The 27,888-nt window shown below is 54.9% G+C and overlaps 1 protein-coding gene across 4 annotated transcripts; it reads right to left on the bottom strand.

The window, feature by feature from the left end:
* Positions 1-27,882, bottom strand: APBB1 (amyloid beta precursor protein binding family B member 1). 4 transcript variants are annotated; one of them, XM_055141761.1, is made up of 14 exons: positions 27,652-27,882; positions 17,382-18,113; positions 11,351-11,529; positions 11,215-11,271; positions 11,044-11,129; positions 10,864-10,927; positions 10,314-10,463; positions 9,915-10,042; positions 9,397-9,511; positions 9,163-9,247; positions 8,851-8,934; positions 977-1,092; positions 689-865; positions 1-550 (listed from the first exon to the last, which is right to left on the bottom strand). In XM_055141761.1, the coding sequence occupies exons 2-14, from the start codon at positions 18,097-18,099 to the stop codon at positions 383-385; spliced, it is 2,127 nt and encodes a 708-aa protein (XP_054997736.1). In that variant the 5' UTR covers positions 18,100-18,113; positions 27,652-27,882; the 3' UTR covers positions 1-382. The 4 variants fall into 4 exon arrangements, with proteins under 4 accessions (XP_054997736.1, XP_054997735.1, XP_054997737.1 ...); XM_055141760.1 differs by lacking the exon at positions 27,652-27,882 and adding an exon at positions 27,278-27,428; XM_055141762.1 differs by lacking the exons at positions 17,382-18,113; positions 27,652-27,882 and adding an exon at positions 13,057-13,140.
* Between the last annotated feature and the right edge of the window lie 6 nt (positions 27,883-27,888).

The raw sequence follows: 27,888 nt of genomic DNA on the forward strand, positions 1-27,888 counted from the left end.
TCAGCAGGGCAGACAGACTTTATTAGTGATATCAGTACAGCAGAGGTGCCCAGAGAGCAGAGGAGGGGTGACCCATACCCGGACTGCCACCCCTTTCCTGGACCCTCCCAGGAGGGCCTGGCCTAAACCATTTCCTCCTGCTCCACCGGAAATGGGTGAGAGCCCAGGGCTGGCCCTTGCTCCCCATGTCTCTATCATCAATCCAGTATTGTCACTTCACCCTCCCCATCCCCTAGGCAGGGAACCCCAACTCCTTGGGAGGGAGGGGCAGCTTTGGGGGGGCTGTGGCCTAAGAATGGTCTCTAGGGCCCCACCCTGCCCCACACCCTTGAGTTCCCCAGGGGGCCACAATGCAAGCAGGTGGAGGGAGGACAGAGGGGCTTCAGGGGGTATGGGCCCCCAGCCGTTTGGGCTTGAGGGAGCCCCACAGCGACTGAACCCCCCTACGGACGGTCCAGCCAACGCGCCGGGCAACGGACTCAGCAGGGGGTGCTGGGAGACAGGAGGTGGAGGCCTGGGAACGTGCATCCAGACACTTCTGGTAGCGGAGCTGCAGAGAGGCAGAGGGCCAGTCACTCACCAGCCCGCCCCACCCCCACACCCGATGTGTGTGTGTGTGTGTGTGTGTGTGTATGTGTGTGTGTGGAGGGGTAGCGCCACCCTCTCACCGTCCGCTGCACCCACTTACCATGCACGCAGCCTGTACAGCCTCTGAGAGGCTTGCGGCATTGGGCTCGCACCAGAACATGTGGCAGCAGAAGGAGGCTGGGCCGGCAGCCATGATGAACGCGAAGGTGTGGACGTCCCTGCCCACTGCCAGGAAGGAGAGGAAGCGCACCCGACACTCCCCCAGCACGGCCTCCGTCTGGGGAGAGGACACCCCGTTACAAAGGGGCAACCACCATCCCACCGCGGGGCCTCCCCCGCCACCTCCTCAGAGGCACGGCCATGCCTCCCCCAGCCCCCCCGTCCTTACCTGCTGGTGCAAGATGGTGAGGGTGGCAGGGGCCACGCTCACGTGACTGGGGGTCCACTGCTCACGGCTACTGGAGGACAGGACGGACTCCAGGGCCCCGTTTATCACATCAATCCCTGGAAGGCAACAGCCACAAATGTGGCCCCAAATGAGGTGCCACTGGGGGTAAGGAGGAGTTCCCCAGCCCCGCCCAGCCAAGACCTTCCACGCATCACCCCGGGGCAGCCTACAGCGCTGGGCAGTGCTGTGCTGCAATCCTTTCCCCGGGGCTGTCCTGGGCTTCAGTGACTTGGCACTGTCATGGTTTCCTCCAGCTTGAATCCTAAGCTTGATTTTCTTCCTTCACTGCCTCTGTCACTTCCAGTCACCAGAATAGGACACCCCGCACCATCCCCAAAGCTGACATCCCCAAACCTTGTGTTGTTCTCAATGTGGGTCGAAGGGATAGTGCAAACAGGGGCACTCCGTAAATTCACACCAGTGCCTTCCAAACAGCCCCTGCTGGCCAGCCTAACCTAACACCCAAGCCTTGTGTCGTTTCAAAGCCATCTGAGAAACCTTCACTCTCCTGCCCCGTACTGTTGAGGCAGTATAGTGCGACATCTCACTCATACCCCTAACAATCAATCCTACAATACATTCTTATAACCACCATTTTACAGATGAGGAAGCTGAAGCTTTTAAGGAGGCCTGCAGTGACAAGGAGAAAGGGTACCTGGTTCCAGAGCCGGGCTTATGTTGGCCCCTCCCCTGGCCCTTGCCCTCGCCCAGAGCCCAACTTTTCATAACTCAAAAAGCTGCCAAAATCTTAGTTGCACTCCCTCCTTCCTGCCAAATGCTCAAAGGCCAGGCCCTTGTATAAAAGATTTCTTCACTCTTTACTGCAGGGACACGTGTCCTGCACCCCTTCTGCTTTTATCACTCGTGACCTGGCTCTGGGGTCGATGATGCCCTTTAGGTCTGCGGCAAGGAGGTGAGAATGAGCAGTGTCACCCTCGAGAACACGGGTCAAAGGTCTCTCTGCCCAGCTCCCAGGCCACTGAGCTCCCGCTCAGGATTCCTGGTGCACAGAGGACAAGCATCTTCCTAGAAAGGCCGCCCTGACATGGCTTTGCTCATCTTACCTCGGGCTGGATCCAGGCCCAATTTCTCTCCAGAGCATGCAAGTTCTCAAAAAAAAAAAAAAAAAAAAAAAACCTGCCCTCTTCAGAGCTGTCAAGCCTCATATTTTACTGCTCCCTGCGCTTCAGATGATTTATGTCGCCTTTATGAACATTTAATCTTGGCAAATCCCCGATAGGCAGATGGGGAATACAAAGTATGGAGAGATGATGCTCTTAAGGAACATAGACAATAACTGAGGGAAATGCCTCTGTCTGGGGTTAACGGGAAAAAAAACTGTGGTGGGGACACAACCCAGCGATGCTCAAGGCTTACTCCTGCCTCTGCATTCTAACTCCGGGTAGTGCTTGAGGGGCCGTATAGGATGCCGGGGATTGAGCCCGGTTTGGCTGTGTGCAAGTAAGCAGCTTACCAAAGTCCTCTCTCTCTCTCTCTCTCTTTCTCTCTCTCTCTCTCTCTCTCTCTCTCTCTCTCTCTCTCTCTCTCTCTCTCTCTCTCTGTCTCTCTGTCTCTGTCTCTGTCTCTGTCTCTCTGTCTCTCCTCTCACAGGGAAATGTTTCCACCATCCTAAGTCTTGCAGGGATCCCTCAGGCTCTGTCCCCAAAGCCTTTCCTGCACCCAGGAAGTGAGAGGACATTGCTGGGCTAGCGCTGGGCAAAACATCTTGAAACTGCTGAAAAACTTTTCCACATGGGGCTCTGGCCATCTTAGAGGACTGGAACCAAGTTGAGCTGGTCTCTATGTTCCGACTGGGAACACCAGGCTTAGACCCTGAAGGAATCCAGATGCAAGCGCAAGGCCCTGGCAAGGCAGCTCAGGCTGACAGCGAGTCCAAGCAGAGAACCCAGAAGTCCAGGGAAGAATGACAGAGATATGGGGGGGGGAGGGGAGAAGGGGAGAGGGGAGAGAGCCACGAAGGAATGTGGGGGACTGTGACATACAAGACAGGCCAGTGGAGTGGAAAATCAAAATCATGAGCACAAACCCCAGGACGGCAAGGTCTGCAGACACGCTGTGGGGTGGAACCGGATCTTGTGTGGGCGAGATAAGCGGAGGAGAGGAAAGCAGGGGAACAACGAGCTAGGAAAGCCGGTCACGTCTGTTAACCACCAGGGCAGACTTCCCCTGACTCCTGGCCTACACCCCACAACCCTCCTAAGCCTGCCCTGGATTTTTCTGTTCATAGCAACCATTACCATCCAAAAATACTACAAACTGTGTGTGTTGGGGGGAGGTGTTTGTTTGGGGGGCCACACCCAGCTATTCTCATGGATCACTCAGGCAGGAATTAGGGAACATGTTGGATGCCAGTGACTGAACCCAGGTCAGCTGCATGCAAAGCAAAATGCCCTACCCACTACACGACTGCTCAGGCTACAGTTTTGTTTTGATTTTTTAAAAATAATCTGCATTTCCTGGATAGAATATTAAGTACCTGCAGGTAGCAACCTGACATTAAGGTATACCAAGAACCTAGCACATATTGGCACCAATGGTAATGAATGAATGCGTGAACACTGCAGCCTTAGAAGGCAGCAGTGGGCCACAATGGTAGTACAGCAGGTTGGGTGCTTGCCTTGCAGCTGACCTGGGTTCAATTCCCAGCACCCCATCCAGTCTTTTGAGCCTAGCCAGGAGTGATCCCTGAGCGCAGAGTCCCTGAGCATTGCTAGGTGTGGCCCAAAATCAAAAATGAAACAAGAAGAAGGGGCCAATGTTAAACTCCTGGTAGTTAAAAAAAAACTAGTATAAGATAAAGCTCAAAACAAGGGGAGAGACCACGGCTGTGAAAGCCCTCCCACACACAGCTGGCCCCCGAGCCGAAGGGCATAGGGTGGACAAAGCATCCAGGCCGCAGATTTAACACAGTGAAAAACCCGTGCATGGAAGAGATGAAGGGGGAAGGGACAGGTGCTGGAGCAGGGGCAATAACTGAAGAGGCAAGAAGTCGGAGTGAGGGGGAAGACGGAATGGCAGAAATGAGTGCGGGCGGCAGAGGTGTTAGCCAAATAACCTCTCTGCTCACTGGGGCTGCTTTTCTCACTTCCAGCCCCCTGTGTTTCCGTGGGGTTGGGGGGGGCGATGGGGGGGAACAGTTGGGCCACACCCAGCAGTACTCAGGGGTGACCCCTGGTGGTGCTGGGGGACCACAGGCAGTGCTGGGATCTGAAGCACCATTAGTTGCAGGTGAGTGTCTCCCCTCCTGCACCATCTCCTGTACCATCTCTCAGGCTCCACCCACTCTGCAGGGACAGTGCTGGAGAATCCAACTGCAACCGCTCCCTCCTCTCTGGAATTCTGCCCCTAACTTTTCTGTTTGTTTGGTTTGGGGCCACACCCGAACTGAGGGCTTACTCCCCGCTCTGTACTTGGGGATTACTTCTGGCAGTGCCTGAAGGGTATGTAGGGGATCAACTCAGGCAAGCCACATGCAAGACACGCCCTATCCTCTGTTCCTAACTTCTAACCCCAGTTCAATCCCCACCCTTTGTGTGGGTTCTGTTATTAAACATGTGTTTGTGACCAGTACTCTTATCCAATAAAGCCGCCTACTAATCTGCCTGTACTGGAGCGATAGCACAGCGGGTAGGGTGTTTGCCTACCGGGTTCGACTCCTCCGACCCAGGTTTGATTCCTCCGCCCCTCTCAAAGAGCCCAGCAAGCTACAGAGAGTGTCCTGCCCGCACAGCAGAGCCCGGCAAGCTACCCGTGGTATATTCAATATGCCAAACAGAGTAGCAAGTCTCACAATGGAGACGTTACTGGTGCCTGCTCGAGCAAATCGATGAACAACGGGACAACAATGCTACAGTGCTATTAATCTGCCTATTGCCTTAGAGGATTTCACATCCTATTTCTCATAGTGATCTTCGCTTTCTGGAGTTTTCAATTTTCCCAAACCTTAGGGAAAACTAGTCTGGGGCCTATAACACAGAAAGATCTTTTATAATATAGGACTTTTATAATACAAAAGAGCCTTTCAATCCACCTAACAGCTTCATTTCGGAAATGGAGCCAAAGATCAAAATTAGATAAGGACAACTGTTCTTGACCTAAACCCAAAGATAAGGATCATTTCTCCTCAGTTTACCCTCCCCTTCTGAAACCTAGCCCTCATTTTGTTTGGGTTTGTAGATAAGATAAAGTGTACCTTAGGGAACCAGCCCACAAGGAAAGTCTATTTTATTCTGGCACTCATCTGCAACCTACACGGTTCCCTGTTATTGCCCTATAATATCCACCCACTCCTATATTTTGTTTCTTTTCTATTTTGATTTTTGAGCCAACCTGGCGGTGCTCAGCACTTACTCCTGGCTCTGTACTCAGGGATCACTCCTGGTGGTACTTGGGTGACCATACAGGATGCTGGGAATCGAACCCAGGTCAACCCATGCCAAGAAAACACCCTACACTCTGTACTATCTGTCCAGCGCCTAAAGACCCCTTCTTGTGATCTTTGAAACAAGATGACTGGGGGGATGAATCTGCTTTCTCCAGTCATTAAACACAGAGTGCTAGTTATTAAAGCCAGCATGGTTTGAGAGGGAAAGAATCGCAAATGAACTAGGATCTGCTGGCTATGTCATCACTTAATTTGTCTTCACAAACCCTTTCCACTCTTCCTTAGGATCTTCTGGCATGACTCATTTCTTTGGGGGTTTTGTTTGTTTGGGGACCACACCAGCTTAGTCCTGACTCTGCACTCAAAAATCACTCCTGGTGGGGCTCAGGAGATCATTCAAGGGTGCCGGGGATTGAACTTGGATAACCACATGCATATACATTAATGGCAGTACATTACCCACTGTACGCTCTGGCCCAACTCACCATTTCTTGAAGCAGAATCTTTTGTTCCTTGATCACAGTCCTACTCCACGGTCCACTAACTATGGTGACAAGCCTCAAGCCTGAGTTTACTCTCATTTCTCTTCTCACTTGGGGCAACTCAATTTCGTGGGTCAGTCTTATCTATACTCACCGATTACCCCATCACCAAACAGGGTCCATATCTGAATCTCCAGCTCATATCTCTCCTCTATGAATGAAACTGCTAACTTAAATTTGCAACTCAGCTTCTCCAAGGCACCTCAAACTCAACTTGTTTAAGACTTAATTCCCAGTTTCTACTCCATAACTCTTCTTCCAGTGTCTACGATCTTTAGACAATGGTACCACTCTCCAGAAAGTCAGGGAGCCAAGAGTCATCCTTCATGCCTCTGTCCTTCACTACATCTTCAATCCGTAAGAAAGGCCTGAATTTTTTTTTTTTTTTTTGCTGTGGAGCCACAGGGATGAACTGAGGGTCTCACACATGCAAAGTGAGTGCTCCGCTACTGTGGGATACTTCCCTGGCCCCAAAGCTTGTGCTTTCTAATTGTCTGAACATCTCTTGAATCTAGACACTCCTCTTCAGCAACACTGTCGTCCAAGAGATTCTCATTTCTGGTCACGACTACTGCAAGATCCTGCTAATTGCGTTCCTCACATCCTCCTCCACCCGCTGAACATCTTTCTCCATGGCACAGCCAAAAGTGAGCTTTACAAAATTTGAAGATGATTATGCCAAGTGCTCTCCTGAAAACAAACAGCCTAGCATGGATCTTAGGAGAAGAGCAGATAGTTAGGGGGCTATTAGGAGAGAGGCATCCAGACCCTACGCCAGGCTGAGTCTCATCCGGGGTACCCTAGAGGGGGTGAGTGAGGCCACCACTCACTCAAAAGAAGCCCTAGCAGCTGAAAACCTCCACACTCCAATCGCCGCCTTGCTCATGGCTGGACTCCACAGGCTCGCAACGAGCCTCACCCTGGAATGAGTATGTTGAAAAACTCAGGTATGCAGGATTTGTAACTGAAATTTCCAGGCTCTCATGGAGTCAGAGTTGGGGATGAGCAACCTTCCCCTATCCCCCTGTTCTTCAGGAAGTCTGGCATTCATGCCCACGAACTGCCTCTGGTATCATATAAGCTCATTAATAGGCCATGATCCAGAGACTCATAAATAAATCTTGAAAGAGATCAACAAACTACAGAGATGCCCGGAGTTAAAAATTTAACTCCGGGGGCTGGAGCAATAGCACAGAGGGTAGGGCGTTTACCTTGCACTCGGCTGACCCAGGTTCGATTCTCAGCATCCCATATGGTCCCCTGAGCACCGCCAGGAGTTAATTCCTGAGTGCAAAGTCAAGAGTAACCCCTGTGCATCGCCGGGTGTGACCCAAACAGCCAAAAAAAAAAAAAAAAATTAACTCCAGCTATATCACCCTATTTAAAAGTTTAGGATTCCTGGAGTGCACGACATCTCAAACATCACAGATATACCTGAAGTAGCAACCACACTGGATGGGATGTGAAGTAGAAGACAAGCAATCTCTATTGAGAAAGTATTAGCACTAGCACACGAGGGTCACCTGTAACAACATGTTAGTAATTGCTTATACGAGGGCTTAAAGGCTCCAGGGTAAGATACAACAATCTACATGCACTTTCTCCTAAGAAATATTTTATCATTTTAAGCAAATTATTCATAACAAGCAATATTTATTTATTTTCACAAAATAAATTATTTAGGGCCAAAATTAATTATTGGGGCAGGCTTGGCTGGTGGTTGGGAAAATTCGAAATGGTGGTGGTGATATGTAATGGTGGTGGAATTGGTGTTGAAATATTCAGTGTAATATATCATTGTGAACAACTTTATCAAAGTAAAATAAAATTCTTTAAAAAGGAGGGTGCTATTAGGTCCCTCACATCTATCAGCTGTCCAGTCTCCGCTGCACTGTGAGCATGTCACCTTCTCTCCATGTCTCTGAAAAGCCAAGTCTCCACTGTGGTCCTCACACACTCTGTTCATTCTGCCGGGAATGGGCTTTTCCTGCCTTATCCAACCATCTCACACTGACACCTCTTTACTCTCTTTTTGGAGGGGGGACGGGGTGGTGCGAGGGTCTGGGGCCACACCAGAGGTGCTCAGGGCTCACTCCTAGCTCTGTACTCAGGGCTCACTCCTGGTATTGCTCGAGGGGCCATATGCAGCGTGGGAGACTGAACTGGCCCTTTCTGGCCCTCAAAAAGTCTTTTCTCACTCCCAGGAACAGACGAGACTCCTATTAATACCTAGTTTCTCAGCACTAGCTATTTTCTGTTGATGAATGACAATCTGTAATTACACACTCACTGTACAATTATTCAATTAAGTCCTGTTTCCCCCACTAATGTATGTAATCTACATGAAATCAGACATGGAGGGCTTCACAGGGACCTTCTAAGTGAAAGAACAAATGAGCAAACAGCAGGTACTATGGAAGCTCCAGGATTGTAAGATTTTAAGTCTCGATTGAACTTTAGCTTCCTTATCGATAAACTGGTGACGGCATACCCTCCAAAGGAAGTACTCTAAACAACAAAGCTTCCTCCTGAGATGCTCACGATCTGGCCAGTGCTGCAATCCCAAAGCCTCAGTCCAAGCTGCTGCCTGGGGTTCCCATTACCTACACCCTGTCTCAACCCAGCTACAGCTTTCCTAGGAGGCTCTCCCCCAGAGAGTTCCCCTGTCCCACCGTCACGTGGTTCCTGCTCAGGAAGATGTGCCACCCTCTGCTATGGGCTGGAAGGGGTGCAGCTGAGACAGAGGCTCGGGAAGTGGAAGGGCAGAGTGACAAGCAGCATCATGGGATACTAAAGGAGGCCTCAGGAAGCCGTGGTGGGCAGGGCCTTAGGAGCCAGGCAGTGGCCCCCGGGGGTGAAGGACATACCAACAGGCTTGGCGACAGGCACATTCCCCAGGTAATAGACTTGGAACTTTTGTACCAACTCATTCTTGGGCGCGGGGAATTCCACTGCAGGAAAGAAGAGGAAGGTCAGTCACAGTTACAGGCATCTTGTCCACTTCCCTCCACCTGACCCGTGTCCCTTGAACTGTAGTCCCTCCACTGACTCCGCCCAAGCGTTTACCCTCGTGCTGCCCATTTTGCTATCCTGTCTGTCCAGAGGCTCGTGGCGCTTCTTGAGTCACCGCGCCTCAGGCAGTAAGGCTGAGCAGGCTCTGGCCGGGATGGGACACTGACCTTGAAAAGGTACATCCACCAGTTTAGAGTGGTCCAGGGAGAGCCCATTTACCAAGCAGCGGGCATTGCGCCGTTCGGCCATGATCTGAGGAAGGGAGGGAATGACGAAGGGAAGGTCTGTTAGGTCTGTGTCACCCTGGAGTCCCCGGCCTGCACGGAGTATAGCCCCCCTCCTGCCCCACGTCCTTAGAGAGCCACGCTGGCAGCTAGCTCAGGGTGCGAAGGGGGCCGTGCCTTAGAGCAGATCTCATGCAGGCTGGTGGCGATGTTCTTGGCGGGCGCCTCACAGCGAAACACGTGGCACTTGAGCATCTGGGTCAGCTTATCCCGAGCTACGTAGGCAAAGTCCCTGTTGGGGGAGGAGCATCTCGGTGTCTCCCAGGGCTGCCCTGTGGAGTCTCATCTCCCCCCACAACACACCCTCCCCGGCCCTCACAGCTCCTCGGGAGTTTCTGCTCTTGGGGACGGTGTCCTGTGGGGGCGGCCCCGGGCTGAGGGCAGACGGGCGAGCATGCCGAGGCAGGGAAGGATGGGCGAGCACAGCGGGCAGGGAGGGGCGGGGCAGAAGAGGGCAACTGGGGCGCTTCTAGTCCACGTGTGGGAGGAGAAAGGGCCAGCGGAAACAGGCATGGTACCTCTCTCTGGGTCCGGCAGCAAAGAGAGGCAAGCAACAGAGTCAGAAAGGAGGGCCGGCCTCCGAGTGCTGGGGAGACCGCCCCCACCCGCCCCAGGATGCTAAGCCCTGCTCCCACCTTCCACTGTCCCGCCCGACGCCCCATACGCGGATGCTGACGATGGGCTGGGCATGCAGCAGGGCCTGGCTCTGCGGCTCCACCAGCTTCAGGGTCTCGTCGTCCAGCTGGAGTAGCAGATCCTTCCCCTGCAGCAGCAGGAAGCAGCACTCAGGGTGGGCCTGGGGGACAGTGGCTGACGGCCCCCATCTCCGGCTGAGGGACACCAGCCACGGCTTGGGGTGGGGAGGGGCATGTTTTGGTGTGGAACCCTCTGCCCGTCAGGCTCATGCTGGGTGAGTCACACATGCCTTCTCTGGCACCCCAGCGGCTGTGCTACACCCACCGCCCCCAACCCAGGCCTGGGTGGCTCGGTTCGCCCCCACCTCTCAGTGCCTCTTCTTGGCCTCTGACCCTCACCTCCCCCCAGCCCCCAGACATGGGGTCGTGCAGGTTGTTTTTGTGGTAGGAGAGTTGACGAATGCAATTGTTGACAGCCACGCTGCTGCGTCCAGGGGCCAGCTCCTCTTCGGTCATCTCCACCCAGCCCAGCGAGCGCACAGCGAAACACTGCCAGACACAGAAGGGATGGTGGGACTGAGAGAAACCCGCGGAAGCACAGGGCACAGAGGGGTTCGGGGAGACAGGACGCCTTCCAGACTCAGAAGATGGTGGGCGCGTGGGAGGGTGCGAGGTTCCCTGAGATAGGACATGGAAGGCAGCAGAGAGGGCTGGTGGCGGGGGGGAGGGGATCCTATGGCGCAAGGAAACACCTGAGGCAAACCTGGGAGGGGGCCCCACCAGCCCACCCGGCTGGCTGAGTTAGAAATGACAGTGGTCACGGGCCTGCTCTGTGACAGGATGAGTCCCGAACTTGGAAACTGACTGAGTGACCCTGAGACCAGAAATACCCCAGAACCCAATAATAAGAGGCCCCAGCCTGCAGAGCGGGGGCTGGTGTGGCACAAACCTTGATTCCCGGGTTGGCATTCCGGGGGGGCAGCTTCTCCTCCTCCTGGGGCAATGGATCCGGGCTGGAGGCAAATGACAACACCTGGTATAGGACCCCCATCCTGGGAGCACCCCCCAAGCTCATGCCAGACACGAGCCCGTCTCTTGCCAGGCCACTCCGCCAGGCCTGCACCCTCACCTGAGGCTCTGGGCAGGGAAGGGCAGGGTCCCCTCCTCAGCTTCCTTCAGCCCCAAGTCCATCGGGGCCTCCTCACTGGGTTCGTCCTTGGAACAGGGAGAGAGGAACCAGGACTCGGCCACGGCCGCCCCTTCTCCAGACCCCCACTGGACCGCGGGTCTCCTCACTCACCTTCCAGAATTCCCCATCCTCGAAGCCTTCTCCGTGGGTGAAGCCGGTCCAGGTGAGCTGGTGGGGGGATGGGGCAATGAGGGGGGGGCTCCCCCACCCACTGCCCCGCTCAGGAACAACAGGCCTGCACGCTCACCTGCGAGGTCTCCTCTCGGGGACTGCTTCCTTGTGAGGGAGAGGCACGGCCCGGGGGTTCCCACTGGGTGGTCCCTGTTGGGATGTGCCAGTAGTAGGTCCCTGAGGTGTCCTGGACCCTCATCCATCCAGCCGGCAGGTCGGAATCCGTCTCGAAGGCGTTGGGGTTCCAGAAGGAATCTGCCAGGTTGACGGTGGGGGGCGAGGGGGGCTCGATGAGGGTCATATCACCCAATTAGCAGACAGCAGCTGTGTCTGCCTAGGTGCCCCCACACATCCCCCAAAACAACAGGGTTGAGAAGATGACGTGGGGCGAAGGCTCCAGCACAACCCCCTGCGTGCTAGTGTGCCATCTGCAGCCGCAACACGGGGCCACCAGCAGGGGGCACAGCTCAAGTCTCCTGCTGGGCCCAGCTCCTGATTAATGGGGCCCGTGGAGGGAAGCAGGAAGGCAGGGAGAAGGCGCGAGGGCCCCGGCTGCACTCCTGGCGTACAGACTCACGCCCCAGCTCCTATGCACATGAGCACCCAGACGCATCACCTGCACATGCTCTGCCAACACACCTGTGCTACCGCCACCAAGGGTGTGTGTGCCCAAAAATACAGTTCTGACAGCAGCCCCCACAAAGCAGGGTAGATTGAGTGTGCGGTGGCAGACACATTCACACCAGCACCACACAGACACTGATGCAGACACCACGCATGCGCGCACACACACATAGGCGTGCGCACACACATACACACACACGCAAAGCTGTACCCACAAAGATCCCCACACAGGTGTGGTGGCACCACCCAGCATGAGCACACATGCATTCAGACACGACACTCATCCAACCCATGCCACGTCTGTGGGGGAACCCCTGACCCAACCATGCACACCAAGGCAGACACTTCTGCTGTGGCCACAAGCAGCGCACGGTGATGTGTGGCCTCCCCCTTCCACCCCCCAGCCACAGCCCGGCTGCTGGCTCCCGCCTGGCCTCCGCCCTCTGCCTCCACGGCCTCTGCTCTCCCGCCAGCCCCACCCAGGTCCTGCCCAGGGCCCCGGGTGCCCTCACCTGGGCTGCTGTCCTGCAGGATGATGGCCAGGAAAAAGTCCTGGGAGAACATGGTGCTCGCGCCCAGCCCCTCCTGCCTCCGCCCTCCCTCCTCACGGTCCCTCCAGTCCAGCCAGCTGGGCTCACAGCCTGGGGCTGGGCTGCAGAGAGAAGCGCATCCCGCCTCTTCTCACCAGGGCACAGCCTGCCAGGAGAGATCCTCGCCCGCCTGCAGATCACCAGGGAGGGGCAGGACCACCCCAGCAGGGCATGTCCTTGGGGGTGGGGAAGGGGGTACACATGAGACCCCAGCGCTGTCTACTCTCAGTTCTTCTTCCTAGTTCTGGCTTCCCACCCCCAGTTCTGAATCTGTCCCCTGCAGCCCCCCTCCACAGCGGGCACCTCTTGGGGCCACAGCAGAGCCCAGTCTGATGGACTCCAGGAGGGATTCAGCCACCCCCCTCTCCTCTCCGGGGGATACCCAGCCACCTGGGGCCCTGCAAAGCCTGCAGCTCTCAGCACAAACAGGGTGTGGCTTCAAGGCTCCCGGGGAACCCTCCCCGACCCAGAATCTGCCCCCGCTGTGGGAGCAACCAGAGTGGACCTCGTGGGCCTGGGCCTCGGCAAGCGAGGACTGCTTGGGGCGTCCCAGCACCACCCCCCTCACCTGCCAGGGCCCAGCTAGGCTGCAGCGTCTCCTCGGCAACCGCAGCACCAGGAGCAGCTGGGAGTGCCCAGACTGCTGACGTGCTTCCCGTTACCAGGGAAACCAGGAATCCTGACTGGTCCAAGAGGCAGCGCTGAGGGACAGGCAGGCCCCTCAGACCACGGCTGCTGAGCAACCGGCCCCAGGGGGGGCTGCGAGTGGGAGTGGCCACACAAAGGTGGCTGCACACCTGGCAGGAGGGCTCGATTTGGGCAGGCTGCCCAGGAGCCTGCGCCTGCAAGGGCGCCGGCCCGAGAGGAGGGGCTCTCTGCATCCAGCCCAGCTCACCTCCTAGGAGCCTCTTCTCCCCCCACCTCCCTGCCCCTCCCTCACGCCCCTGGGAATCAGACTGGCTGCTCTTCCCCTGAGAGCCCCCTCAACTGCAGAGCCTTCCCTGCAAGCCTTCCAGGAACACCAGCGCCAGGGCAGCCGTGCCCGAGCCCTCCACAGCCACACCCGTCTCCCTCAGGGACCGTACGCTTCTTGAATCTGGGGCCCCATGCACCAGCCTCGGTCTGACTCAGGCACACCAATCCATTGCCAGCCCTGTCAGCCTGCACTTTCCTGCCTCAGAGAGCTTTATCCTTCCGATCTGTCCTGGAGGGGCACCTCTCCCCTCCCGTGACCATCTGGAAGGCCCTTCTGGAGCCTGGCACCTGTCCCTCCAGGCACAGCTCCACCCAGGCCATTGCTTCCTCATGCCTGCATTACTCAGGAACGCACACCTCCATTCCCTCGGCAGCCCATGCAGGCACACAGGCCTGCCGTCTAGTGTTCCTGCAGCATTCATTTATCCACCCATTCATTTGTCCATGCATACCTTTGAGCATTTGCTCAGGAGTTAGTGAATTACGTACTGCTCTCTCTTTTTCTCCACCCTCTCCTTATTGTAGTCGAGGCTATTTCTCCTTATTTGAGGACCACACCCGGTGGTGCTCAGGGCTTACTCCTGGCTCTGTGCTCAGGGAACACTTCTGGCAGGGTGCAGGAGGCCATATGCAGTGCCAGTGGTCAAACACAGGCCAGCTATGTGCAAGTGCCCTACCCACTGTACTTTTGTTCTAGGGATTTTTTTACCCTGGACCACTGGGATACTTTCATCATAGGTCTATCGAGGCTACCTTTATTCTAGGAATTTTTTAACCTGGACCACCCCATTAGCCTTAAAAAAAGGTTTTCAGTCTGGTCCCCACCAATTTGGACTTTATACTACATCCTGAATGATTCTTCCAAAATGCTAAGACTAATGGAATTACTCCACAAGTTAATACTCTCTTCTCTTTACCTTCAGGATAGAATCCAAATTCCTCCATAGGGCACTGTGGGCTGTTATGAGCCACTAACCACCTGCCTAATCCCAGCCTCATCTCTACTCCGAATCCCTTGGCACTTTCTGCTTGGCTCATGCCCCTCTTCCTCTCCGAGCCCAGCTTCCTTCCCATGGGCCTTCACCTGGCTTGCACCAAGTCCTCCTCAAAGCAAAGGTCACATCCCAAACCTGGACTAATCCTCTGACCCCCACGACCACCCCCCACCACACACACACACATCCGCTTCCATCCAGTGCTCATCATATTGCTCCTAACCATTTATATTTGCCTCCGCTCCTTAGACTATGAATGTTATGGGGGCAGATGTTCTCAGGTAGGTACGTTGTCAGCAAAAAGTCCATCCATTTAGCACTCCTTCATTCATTTATTCACACACTTGGCCACCGGAACACAATCACGGGAAAGTAAGTAAGGCCAAAATGCATCAGCCTCATGTGGCTCTGATTCCTGACACCATAAACATACCACAAATATTTTAAGAATTAAAAACAGAGAGAGAAAAAGGAACTGAGCCCCCTCCTCAGTCTGCTCTCCTCAATCCCCCACGCCTCCACCAGCAGAGCCCGCCAGCCTCTGTCTGCACTGACACACCTTTCCCTGTTCTTCAGCAGTGCTATCCTGCTTATTCCAGAAGCCTCCTGGGTGTGGCTACGCCTGGCCACAATGCCCATCCCAGGAGCCACTCAGCATCCAGGCCTCCCATTACATGGCCTGTGTCAGACGCCTACGGGCAGAGGTTGCAAACCAGCTCTCTGCAGGCTGATGCAAGCTTCAGACACATTTTGTGAGGCCTGAGGAGGGCGTTTTTGAAAACCAGAACTAACATTTAGAAAAACTGGCATGTTTCAAAGCAATGTCTAGTTTTCCATCTCCCATATTCACTGGCTTCACTAAGGCTCCATTTTCTTCCATCCAACAAACTGAGGAGAGGAACGGTTGTCACTTCCAAGGGTAGCAGTCCAGGCAGTAACTGACAAAGACCACTCCATGTCACATAAGATAGGTGATCAGACTTGGCTTTTGAGAAAAGTCCCCAATACTGCCTATCAAGAGTTCCTGTAAAAACCAATGCAAAAAAGGTTCAAAAAGAAAAAACCCTTTCAAATAAGAATCTGCAAAGCTCTACAACTCACTAACAAGCACAAGAAATTCAAGGGATGAGGAACATGCTCAACACAGTGCAAAGAGTCGGCAAACTGGGATTACGAATTAAAATACACACACACACACACACACACACACACACACACACACACACACACACACACACACCTGCAACCAAAACTGAAGAGCAGCAGGGAGAACACAGACCAAAGATCAAAAGAAACTTTAAGTGACATATCAACCATCGAAAGGTCGGGACTTATTTGGATATTGATTCAAACCATCAAAACTCCTTTAAAAGGTCAGGAGGTAAGGGAGTGGGGAAGACACTCATTAACTGGGAAAAAACCAGTTGAACCTTGACTAGATATTTAAAAATGTTGAGGATTAATAGTTAATTTTTTGTAGGCATGCTGAGAGGACTGTGGGTTTTCAAAAGAGTTTTTGCTTTTAGAAATGCCCGCGTAAATGTTATCCGTGGAAGGATTTGCTATGAAAGGGCCCCGGCTGTAGTACAGGAGGAAGGGGAGGTACAGATGTAGCAGCATTAGTCCTGGGCTGGGAACTGCTAAAGCTGGGGCGTGGGTAAATCGCGTTCACTATTCTTTTCTCTCTCCTGAAGGGCTGAAGCTGCCCCCTTTCTGAAAGGGGAGAATGTGCTGCCTTGGGAACGGTCAGCTCATTGGAACGCTGTGCTCCCTGCCAGGCCTCCCCAGCTGGGCTGGAGAGAATCTCTCCTAATCTTTACCTTCGCTGCAGCCCATTGTTTGGGCTCTTGGCGCCTCTCTGTGACAGCAAATGTGGAGGCTCTAGGTGGAACACATTAAATGATCAATCTTCAGAGCCCTCTTGCCTATTCTTGTCTGACTCTCACCCCAAATAAGTGTATATTTATTCTTCCTTTGTTTCCTATCCTGTTTTTATTCTGGTTGGGGAGGAGGGTGCCACGCCCAGGAGTACTCAGGGCTTACTCCTGGCTTTGTGCTCAGGGCTCATTTCTGGAGGAGCTTGGAGAACGAGGAACGGGACCATATGGGCTATCGAATCCAGGTCGGCTGTGTGCAAGGCAAGCGCCCTACCCACTGTTCTATCTCTCCATGCCCTCCGTTCCTATTCTTAGCAGCAACAGTATTCTTGCGATGCCCAGTATGGTACTCTGCATCCAACAACTCTTTCAAAATAGAGCTCTGTGGGGATCGCTGTTGCTCCCTCCAGACCTGGTCTATTTAGACCTGGCCATGGTGCACTGCATGCCAAACACACTAGTGACATGGCAGCAGGCTGACGTGGGTCTGAGAGCGCAGGTCTGGCCTGGGTACAAACCTCAATTCTAATGTGAGTTCAGACAGTCTGCGACTGGGAAATCTACTAAATTTCTGCAGGTCTTTTGTTTTGTTTTGGGTTGAAGCCACGCCCAGCTGTGCTCCAGGCTCACTCCAGCTCTGCATTCAGGGCTCCCTCCTAGAAGGGCTCCGAGGACAATAAGCAGTGCCAGAGATGGAACCCTGCATGCCAGGCAAGTGCCTTACCCGCCGTACTATCTCTCTAGTCATGAGGGTCTCTGTTCTGGTCCTCTGTAGTAAGGACGCACTAACGGTGTCTAGCCCACAGGGTTATTGTAAGGATTAAATGTGATGGCTGCTGAGCTGAGGGCCAGTGAACGGGCCAGTGAATAGCCCATACACAAACCTGGCCCTCAGTCATCAGGATGTGCCAGAGGGAAGATTCTAAGGATGTATCAAAGTACTCAGATCAGAACAGTCTCCTTCAAAGCACCTGATGCCACGGGCCTTGTGACTCTTCCCTCCTGTTCACCCCCAATTCCCCACAAAAAAAAGCTTCACAAAGTACCTGTGTCCTCTGGGGAGCCGTAGGAGGGGCTGCCCTGGGATAAGGTCGCCCAGCTCGAGTCCTCGTCGCTGGCCGCACTGTTACGCATGCCAAAGAGGAGGCTGGCACTCTTGCTGTGCTCCCGGGGGCCGTCTGCAAGGGCCTGGGGTCCGGGGGGCACCTCCGTACTCTCCAGGGGCTCGGGAAGTCCTGGGGGAGAAGACAAGTCCTCCTCCTCCTCGTCGTCCTCTTCTTCATCATCCTCCTCCGCCTCCCCTGCCGCCTTCTCTTCTCCCTCGTCCGGCCCCTGATCTTGGGTGCTGAGGATCAGGCCAGGCCCCCGGAGCCCTCGGTTGGCAGCGTTGTGGGCGGAGAGCTCCAGCTCAGAGTACAGGTGCATCAGGCCTTTGGGGCCCAAAGGTGCCATCTCAGGCTCCTGACTGGCCTCCTCAGCCAAGGTCAAGGTCACGTTGCGGTTCTGGTCACGGTGGGCGGTGGCAGCCCGCCGGAGCTGGTTCTGACCCTCCTTTAGCCACTTGGCATTGGCAGGGCCCGGCTCGGGCCCGCCACCCTCCCCCATGGCACTGCGCAGGTCCTTGGGCCCCACCGCTGTGGCCTGCAGCTTGGCGTTGAGCAGCTGGTTGTGGGCAGCGTGCAGGGGCAGGGGCAGGCTCAGGGCGGGGCCTCCGTGGCTGTTGGCATTAATGGCCGACTGGCTCAGTGACGATGGGACAGACATGGCCTTGGCAGATCCTGTGGGTGGGGAGAGGAGAACATACTGAGCGGCCAGGGCAGGGTGGCGGCGCCCCTGCTTCTGCCCAGGGCCACCCCCTGCTCCTCCTCATCTCCCCACACTCAGCAGGGCAGCCTGCATGGGGCTGTGTCCCTAGGAAATACATGCAGGGCTTAATCCTTTCCCCTGCATCGCCGTCCCCCGAACCCAGGCCAGGCTGGAGCTCAAGGCCCACCCATTCCCCAATTCTTCAGGCCTGTGCTTCCTAGGGCAGCACCACCCCCTTCCCGCCACACACACCCCCCCGCCCCCCGCCACTTTGCCCTCACTCCCAACAGCAGCGCCTCGACACAAGGGCTCTCTGTGCCCTGTCACTCCAGTATCTTCCGCCACAGCCAACTGTACCAGGCCACGGCTGGCAAGCTCCACACAGGACAAGGACTGTCCCTTTAATCCCATCACCCTGTTAGCAAAACACACACACACACACACACACACACACACACACACTGTGGGCCTCAGGGCCTCAGGCTGTGCTCCGTCACCCCAAACCACCGGGCTCCAGCCCATCCCACACTCGGGTGCATGAGGGTGGGGACGGCTTGCGGATCCAAAGGGCGGAGCCCTGGGAAGGCGGGTTACAAGGGAAGGGCCTCAGTGCCTATTCATGGCTCCTCTGGCCAGCCAGCCTTTGAGGCGACATTTTGGTGACCATTTCTCTGAAGTCTCTTACCTCAGGCACCAGGTCCTCCCCCAGCCCCGAAACTGCCCTCTGCCTATTTCAGGGCAGTAGCCTGTGCGCTGAACCCTCCAGCCCTCTATTGCTTTGCACAGACCTTGGCTAGGCTTTCCCTGAAGACTCTTTCTCGTGGCCATGACCACATCCTTCCCTGCATCTAGGTCCATGTGACAGGTGAAGGAATGACTTGCTCTGCTGAGTGATTATCTCCCTATGGCTGTCATTTCAGTTCCATGGCAATGAGGATCTTGTCCTGTCAATGCCACCCCCTCACCCCCCGCCAACTGCAAACGAGCCTTCAGCCTTAGCACAGACTGGCCCAGAAAAGGAAGTCGCGGGGCTGTACTGGTGAGTGAATAAATGGCTCCATCTACCCCATCTCCTCCAGGTTCATTTTAGCAGTTCCTCTGCAGCTTCGGAAAAAGCATTTCAGTCGTGCCACTGGTCTCAACCATTGCTCCTGGTGGCCCCACGAGGGCCTCACCCTGTCCAGTACATGAGCGACCCTCCAGTTCCACGTTGCCCCTTCAAACTCCCTTCTCCCAATCTTGCTGGATCACTTCTCCCCTTACTTATTCGAGCCCATGAGCCCATGACCCCAGCAATCCCCGCTCAAGACCCCACTTTTCCCCTCCCTGCTCTCCCGCCCTTCCACTGCCCTGTCCCCTCCTTCCCTGATTTTTTTTTGGGGGGGCGCACTCCTGGCAGAGCCAGGGATACTCCTGGTGGTGTATCCCAATGAGACACCTGTGACGGTGCGGGGTACACGGCAAATGCCCCACCTGCTGTACTACCACTCCTGTCCCAAGGAGCTCTCTCCCAGAAATCACACTGGCTCCCCACCTCCTCGCAAACCAGTGTCCCTAACTACTAGCTGTCCAAACCTCTTATCCTGCCCCCTCTCGCTACTGCTGCACTATTTCCCCCTTCCCTCGTTCCTTCCCTCTTCTGACCCATCTACCACTAACCCCCAAGCCACAACTCTTCCTTGTCAGCTGCTCCCCACTGACCTTCCCCCATGCTCCCACCCGACGCTCCCTCTGGTTCTCGCCTGAGAGTTCACCTTCCTGATTCCCACTAATATATGTGCTTTCTTGCCCTCGTGCCCGGTCACGGCCCGGTTCTCTCTGCCTCCTCAGGGTCATGCTCAGTCCCCAGTACCAGAGCTGCAGGGTGCTTCAGGTGGCCTGAGCCCGACTCTGCCATCTCTCGGGGGCTGGTGCCCAGTCCTGAGGCGGGAGTCAGGCGCGCTGCTCTTGGCCTGTCCCGCGCCTCAGACCCTAGTCCAGAGCTACACATGCATCTGGGAAATCAAGATTCCTCTCTGTGTCTCTGCCTTTCATGGAACTGTTGATCTGCTCAGTGTGGCAAGAGAGAACTTGTGGTCACTGGAATAAAAGAAAAAATAGCACTGCCTCTCCCCAGAACCACAGTAATCTTCCAAAAATGGAAACCAGACTGTACCATGCCAGTCCCCCAGTCTGAGAAGTTCAATGGCTTGTCTCGGCCTTCAGGACGTCTGTGCTGGGGAGGGCAGCCTTGAGCTCGTGTCTATGAAGGCACAGACCCCACACCTCACATTCCAGCCACGTGAAATGGGGTGGCTTCTAGAACACGTCACATGCTCACAGTCCTGCCTGTTTGGTTCCACGGCTCCCTGGGCTTGGAATCCTGTCCACTTGTGAGAACCTCTGCTCGTGTTTCAAGACTTGGCTCTGTGGTCAGAGCTGCCAAGCAACCTTTCCTCCTCGGTCTCTCCCCACAGCCTCCAGTGACCAAATCCCTCCTGGGAGTCTCACAGCGCCCAGAACCACATTCCACCCCAACATCCAGGGCTGTCTCTCACTCGACTTCACCTGCCCATGACCAAGGAGGGTGCGCTGTGGGTGCTGCCCACAAAAGGGGCCTGGGCATGGAAGGAAAGAAGGAAGAAGGGATAGATATAGGGCAAGAGAAAAGAGGACTAAGAAAGCTTGGGAACAAATATTAAGAAAGGCGTATGTGGCTCCATGCGCTGGGGAAAGGGCATGGAGTGAGAGGAAGATAAATGTTCTTTCAGAAGATACTAAGACGAGGACAGGGGTCCCAGACAGGTGAGGGCTGAGATCTAGAAAAGAGAAGGATTGAGACTAGAGCAACAGTAGCCGGTAGGGCACTTGCCTTGCACTGGGTCGACCCAGGTTCGATTCCCAATACCCCATATAGTACCCAAGTCTGCCAGGAGCAATCCCTAAGAGCAGAGCCAGGAGTAATCCTGAGCACCGGCAGGTGTGGCCACCCCTCCTAAATCGACCCCTCTCCCTGCCAAAAGGAGCAGGAGTTAAATTAAAAGCTGGGCTCAGAAGCTATTCAAAAGTGACATCCCAGGATACCCAGGCGGTAGAAGACCCCAGTGGCTGGCAAAGCTTAGAGAATCAGAAGGATAACAAGTCCCACTCTGGAGCACTGGTGAGTGGGTCAGCCTCTCCTTAGCACATGACGAAGTATCACTGTATCACTGTATCACTGTCATCCCATTGCTCATTGATTTGCTCGAGTGGGAACCAGTAAGGTCTCCATTGTGAGACTTGTTACCGGTTTTGGCATATCGAATATGCCACGGGTAACTTGCTAGCTCTGCCGTGGGGGCGAGATACTCTCGATAGCTTGCTGTGCTCTCCGAGAGGGGCGGAGGAATAGAATCCAGGTTGGCCGCGTGCAAGGCAAATGCCCTACCCGCTGTGCTATCATTCCAGCCCATGAGAAAGTATACTCAGGAGTATATGATCTCAGAAGGGCACACACTGTGAGGCAGGACAGACCTGAGCATCAGCCTGACACTGGGGCAGTCCGACCCATCTGGTCACGGCGTCAGAAAGCACCCGAGGAAGAATGCGGGCACTCTCTGACAAAATTTACTTAGAGATCTGCAGGGAGAGAAAGAGGAATACAGGTTCGAGAGCAGCAGGGCTTCTCCAGAGTGGGAAAGAACAGAAGGAAAGAGTTATGTGTTCAAGGGAGAACAGGGGCTTGAAGGAGAAAGCCCTGTTTTGTTTGGTTCTGGAGCACCCGGCAGTGCTCAAGGCTGACTCCTGGCTCTCAGCTCAGGGGATCACTCCTGGCGGGGCTCAGGGGACTATTATGGGGTGCCAGAGATGAAATCCAAATCAGTCGCATGCAGGCAAGAGTCTTACCAAGCTGTACTGTCCTCCAGCTCTGCCCCCTCTGACATTTTTTTCTGCTCCCCACCTCCGCCCCCCAAATTCCACAACCCCCTCTGGCTCTTAGAAGACAAAGGATAACTAGTGGCCTGACTGTGCCCAACACCTTTAAGAAAGGAAACGGGCTGGGGTGATAGCTCAGTGGGGCAGCATGCATGCTGAGCATGTATGAGGTCCCAAGACTGATCCCCAGTAAATGTGTCCCCCGCCTTTCCCAGCAAGACCAGGTGTAGACCTGGCGGCATTCACACTGCTTGGGTGAATCTGGTCTCCCCGAGTACTCAGGGGACAGGCCCATGTGCAACTCTATCAGACTACACCACTGGGCCATCTGCAGCTGGCAAGGTCCCAGAGTACCCTGAGGATGTCCCCTGAAAGCAGGGGTACCGGGGCTGGAGAGATAGGACAGTGGGTCGGGACTCTCTCTCCCCGAAAATCTTTCTAAGTAAATTTTGCCACAGGGTGGTCACATTCTCTCTCTGATGCTTTCTGACTGGGTGACCAGATGGGTAGGGCTGCCCCAACGTCAGGCTGATGCTCAGGTCTGACCCTGCATGCAGCTGACCTGGGTTCACTCCCCAGCACCCCATACAGCCATACAGCACTGATCCCTGAGTACAGCACCAGGAGTGAACCCCCAAAGTAAGGGGTACAACTCAACCTCTCCTCTCTCATAGGGTCATCTAGACCTAGAGCCTCTCTAGTGTGGAAAGAGGCAAACAGATTCTGGTATAAGGCAGGAATTGGGTGGGGCCTCAGGGTCCTGACTAAAGCAGTGCCACGGAGTATAAAGATGGTCTTGACAGACCACAGGGTTGAGGGTGGACACTCCTCAGGGTCCCCTAACCTGACAACTTCCCATATGCTGGAAATTACATGGGGAAGAATGATGTAAAACAAAGAAATGGTCTCTGTCCAGTGGTGCTCACAGCCCAGTGGAGAACAGTTGCTGACCAACTCATTACAATGCAGTGGGGTACTGGTATCCAGAATAAGCCCCCCAGTGTTTGGAATAATTATTATGATGGTGAAGCACATGAAGAGCTCTACGCAAGCCTGAATCTGACTCTGGCCCAGACATCAGTCACGCCCTACCTGAAGAAGCAGCTTGGAAACTGAGGCAAGAACAGCACTCTCCCTGGGCTACCCTCTTCACACACCCTGCTCCAGTCATAATTTACAGATAAAGCGTGAAAGTCCCCCAGCAGGAGAATGTCCGCACACACACAAGCCTACTGACGTCAACACCTGACCTTTTCTCTCCTTCCGCCTAAAGCCCACTGCTTCACCAGTCATCTGGACGCATCCTTTCCCGCCTTTCTAGGCCTCCTTTGTCACCATTAATCCATTAGCTTTTTTAAAACAGCAAAATCTTCCCAATGGGATCCGCTATCGCCCAACTTAAAAACAGAATCTTTGACAATGGGCGTGCCAGCTCACGCTCTGCACACAGGATATCCAGGATTGATCCCTTGGCCCTGCGTGTTTCCTGAGCACCACACCTGGAGTACTACTGGCTTGATGAAGCACAACAGGTAGGGTGCCTGCCTTCTATGCAGCTGACCCAGGTTCAATCTCTGGCACCCCATATAGTTCCCCAAGCCTCACCAGGTATGATCTGTGAGCACAGAGTCAGAAGTAAGCCCTAAGAACTGCTGGGTGTGACCCCAAAACAAAAACAAAAAACAATAAAAAAGAAATCCTACAGGGGCCAGAGTGATAGTACAGTGAGTGTGGCATCTGTCTTGCACATGGCTGACCCAGGTTTCATCTCGAGTACCCTCTATGGTGCCCTGAGCCCACCAAGAGTAAACTCTGAGTACAGAGCCAGAAGTAAGCCCTGAGCACCACTGGGTGTGGAAAAATTAAGACTTTAGGGGCCAGAGCAAAAATATAGCAAGTAGGATGCTTGCCTTGCATGTGGCCAACCTGAGTTTGATCCCCAGCATCCCAAATGGTATTCTGAGCAACACCAGAAGTAAGAAGTCACCCCTGAGTATCACCACCACCACCACCACCCCTAAAAAAAAAGAAAGAAGGAAAAAAAGAAGGAGGGAGGGAGGGAGGGAGGGTGGGAAGGAGGGAGGGAGGGAGGAAGCCCACAGAATGTTGTTGTTGTTTTTTGGGGGTTCATACCCAGAGGTGCTCAGGGCTTACCCCTGGCTCTGCGCTCAGGCATCACTCTTGACAGGGCTCGGGGGACCATCTGGGGTGCCAGGGATCAAACCCAGGTCAGCCCCACTGCACAGGCAAAGTTCTCAGCAGAGCTGTCTCTATCCACCTTTGCCAGTGCGTCACCTTGAGCTCCTCACCCCTCTTCACTCTAGCATTCACTCCCAACGTTCCTCAGTCACAGCCCCCAACAGGACCCTGATGGCACCTCATCTAACGGACACTTGCAGTCCCCGCCTCAGTTGTCCTCTCAGCAGCATCTGACACCAGCCTTGTCTCATGCAGTTTTCATTTGTGGCTTCAACACACATCTCCTGGCTTCTGTCCTACATTCCAGTTACTTTTCAGTAATTTCTTATTCTTCTTACTGGAGGATTGTTCCCTTTCCTACTTCCACCTGAAACTCAACACAGGAATCCATCCAGGCCTCTAGCTTCACTTACCAGCCACTGCTGATCTTCACATTCCCATCTCCATTTTCAACTCCTCCTCTGCGCTCCTGGCATGTATGTTCCACTTTCTAGTCAACATCTCTACTGGGCCGAGAGGCCTCACAAACAGATCCCTCAAATTCTCTCTCACACACGCTGCCTCTCTTTCGGGGACCCTGACTCATGGAACAGTACGACCACCCATCCTGCCGTGCGAGCCTTGAAGCAGGGGCACCATCCTTGAGACCACACACCCTGAATTCAATCCATTTCTAGGTACTGGCAATTTCCTATCCGAGAAAACCTCGTGATTTTTATCCCCTCCGCATCAGCTATCTATAACAAGGGCAAATTCTTTTTGTTTGTTTGTTTTTAGTCATACCCAGCAGTGCTGGGTGCTTATTTCTGGCTCTGTGCTCGGGGATCACGCCTGGTGGGGACCGTATGCAGTGCAGGTTGCCGCATGAAAGGCAATCGCCCTACCTGCAGTACTATCTCTCCAGCCTGACGTAAAAAGATTTAACATAGTCTAAGCAGTCCTGTTCAGTCTGCCCTCTGCCTTCTTCAGCTCTGGCACTCTGTTTTTCTGTCCTTCTATTGATTCCTTGAAAACAATATTGCTCTCAGTTTCCACAATGTGTCTGCATTTGACTTCTGTTTGGCCATGAACTGCCTCCTACATTCTCAGCAAAACTACTCAGCTCCAACGTAACATTCACAGAACAGCCTTTGCTGACCCTCTTCCTACAATCCAAGCCAGTTTAGCATGTGCTTCAGTATATTCTTCAGACACCATATACCCTTCCTTCATATTTGTTACATGTTTTGATTCTTATCTGATTATCCACACACACCAAATTGCAAGGTACACGTGGACAAGAATCCCCTCTATTTTGAGCAGAATTATATCTTCAGTTCCTAACACTACACTCAAAGCATATTTGTTAAAAGAGTAAATGATCAAATACTGGGTTTTTGGTTTTCTTTTTCTTTTTTTTTTAAAGAATCACACTGGCTGCTGTGTGAAGAACAGTTAAAGAAAACCAGGCAAAAAGGGTAGCACAGTCAAGGAAAGAGCTATGACCTGGATTCACTCTGGGGATGGAACAAAATGAATAGATTAGAAACATAGTTAAGTAGTGGATGTAACAGAATTTAGGGGCATCACATGTAGAAGGTGAGAGAGAAGGGGTTGGGGAGAAAGGGAGATACAATAGTGGGTAGAGCGATTGCATTCTAAGCACAGGACCCAGGTTTGACTCCCAGCACCCCATATGGTCCCTGACCCCACAAGGAGTGATGTCTGATTGCTGAGCCAGGAGTAAGCCCTGAGCACTTCTGGGTGTGGCCCAAAAACAAACAAACAAAAATGATGAGAGAGATAGAGGCAAAACTAGAATGTCCAAGAATTTCAGCTTAAGGAACTGATTGGAAACTTGCCATTTGTCAGCTGAAGGGTAACAGATTTGGAACTAGGGTAAAGAAAGAGCATCGGGCAGATAACTCAGCTTTGAACCTATAGATCTGGAATTCCTGTTGGACTTCTGAGGGAGTGTCGGTAGGTTGACTACCAGAGTCTGGAGTTTTGAGGTTGGAGCCAGGTATGAGAACGTGGGGACCATTAGCATGCATATATGAAGTCTGAAGCCCTGAGAGTAAATGGAATAACCAAAGAGAATGCAGACAGAGGGCACAATGACAGCTCAAGACAGAAGCAGAACGGGTCCCAATACCTAAAAAGAGGAGGAGGAAGTAACAAACGGGATGGAAAGTAGTAGACCGTGACAGCAGGTGAGAAAGGGGGGGAATGATTCCTGGAGAATGAGTTGACACACAGCACTGGATACTACTAAAGAGCACGGGGGGCTGTCTGGAGAGTGCTCACTGGTCACGTGGAAGTCCCTAGTGACCTTGGCTTGGGCAGTGCCAGTCGATGTCAGGGACAGAGGACGAGTAGGGCGATTTTAAGAATGAATGGAAGCGAGGACACGACGGCCAGCGTCGCCACAGTCTGAAGAAGTGCGGCGGGCTGGGAGTCCGCTGGGAGGGGCTCGGAATTCAAAGGAATCGGGCTGGCGGGTTCAAAATAACCTCGGTATTGGCGGTGGGAAGACCGCTCGGGACCGACGCTCGGGCGAGCGCTAGGCCTCCGGGCTGAGCCGGGGACACAGGCGGCGCCAGGGCACACCCCTCGGTCGCCGAGGGCAACAGAATGCGGCTTGACAGATTCCCGGCCTGGGACCCCGCAGGATTCGGCGCGTCTCTGCCAATCTCGGCCCCGCGCGCCCCCCTCCCCGCCGCAGCCGCCCCTCCCCCCGCTAGCCCCCTCCCCCACCGCCCCCCGCTCGCCGCGCGTCCCCCGGGGTCACCCGCTATTCATCCCCGGGAGCGGGAGGTAAAGGTCTGGGAGGGGGTCGGGGCGAGGCCCCAGGGGGCACCTCCGGGGGCTGGCAGCGGGGGTGGGGCACAAAAGGGCGGTGGGAAGCGCGCGCGCTGGGAGGGCCGCCCGCGGGGCCGGGGCCTGGCCGGGAGACCCGCGCCGCCCCCCGCCGATGGGGAAGGGGCTGGACGGGCCCCGCCGCCTGCCCGGGGCGTCGCGATCGGGCCTGCGGGGCTGGACCCGGGCCGGGGGCAGCTCCTACCTGCGCGGGGAGGCCCCAGGCCCAGGTGGCGGAGGTGGCTCAGGCTGCGGGACTCGGGCTCCGCGGCGGCTTCTCCATCACAACATCCCCCGCCCTGGAGCGCGCCGGCCGCGGGGCCGCGCCCCGAGCAGCGGGGGCGCGCGCGCGGGGGGCGGGGGCGGGGCGCCATCTTGGAGCGGGCGCGCGAGCGCGCGCGGGCGGCCTCTGCTTACCGCGGGACCCCCCCAGACACACACACAGACATATAAACACACGCGCGCGCGCACGGGCCCTCGGGTCAGCAGCGCCCCTCCCCCCGCCTCCCAAACCCCGCTCGCCTGCTAATGACCCGCGCCTCCGGGCCCACCCCGGCCCCGCCCGCCCCCCGGACTCACCTGCGCGCCCCGCACCCGCGGGCAGACGCGCCGTCCAGGTGGGAGCCCGGCGGCCGCGGCGGGGGAAGGGCCCGGAGGCCGCTGCCTGACGTCCGGGCGGAGACGCGGCGGGGACACCGCGTGGGGGATAAGAATAGCTCGGGTGTATTGACCCGCTCGCCCCGTGCCCGGCTCCGTCCGGGTTCCTGCCTCTATTTTCTATGCATCCATCCTCACCTCAGCCCTGTGAAGTCTCTC

This window comes from Sorex araneus, chromosome 6 (assembly GCF_027595985.1).
Source record: "Sorex araneus isolate mSorAra2 chromosome 6, mSorAra2.pri, whole genome shotgun sequence".
NCBI classification, from domain to species: domain Eukaryota; kingdom Metazoa; phylum Chordata; class Mammalia; order Eulipotyphla; family Soricidae; genus Sorex; species Sorex araneus.

What these genes read in the sequence shown, in the direction of transcription:
- APBB1 (XM_055141761.1), bottom strand. Translation starts at nt 18,099, where the DNA reads ATGTCTGTCCCATCGTCACTGAGCCAGTCGGCCATTAATGCCAACAGC. An exon ending in CGGCTCCCCAGAGGACACAG is followed by an intron (nt 11,530 to 17,381) that starts GTACTTTGTGAA and finishes TCAACCTGGCAG; the next exon opens with ATTCCTTCTGGAACCCCAAC. An exon ending in ATGCCAACCCGGGAATCAAG is followed by an intron (nt 10,464 to 10,863) that starts GTTTGTGCCACA and finishes TGTGTCTGGCAG; the next exon opens with TGTTTCGCTGTGCGCTCGCT.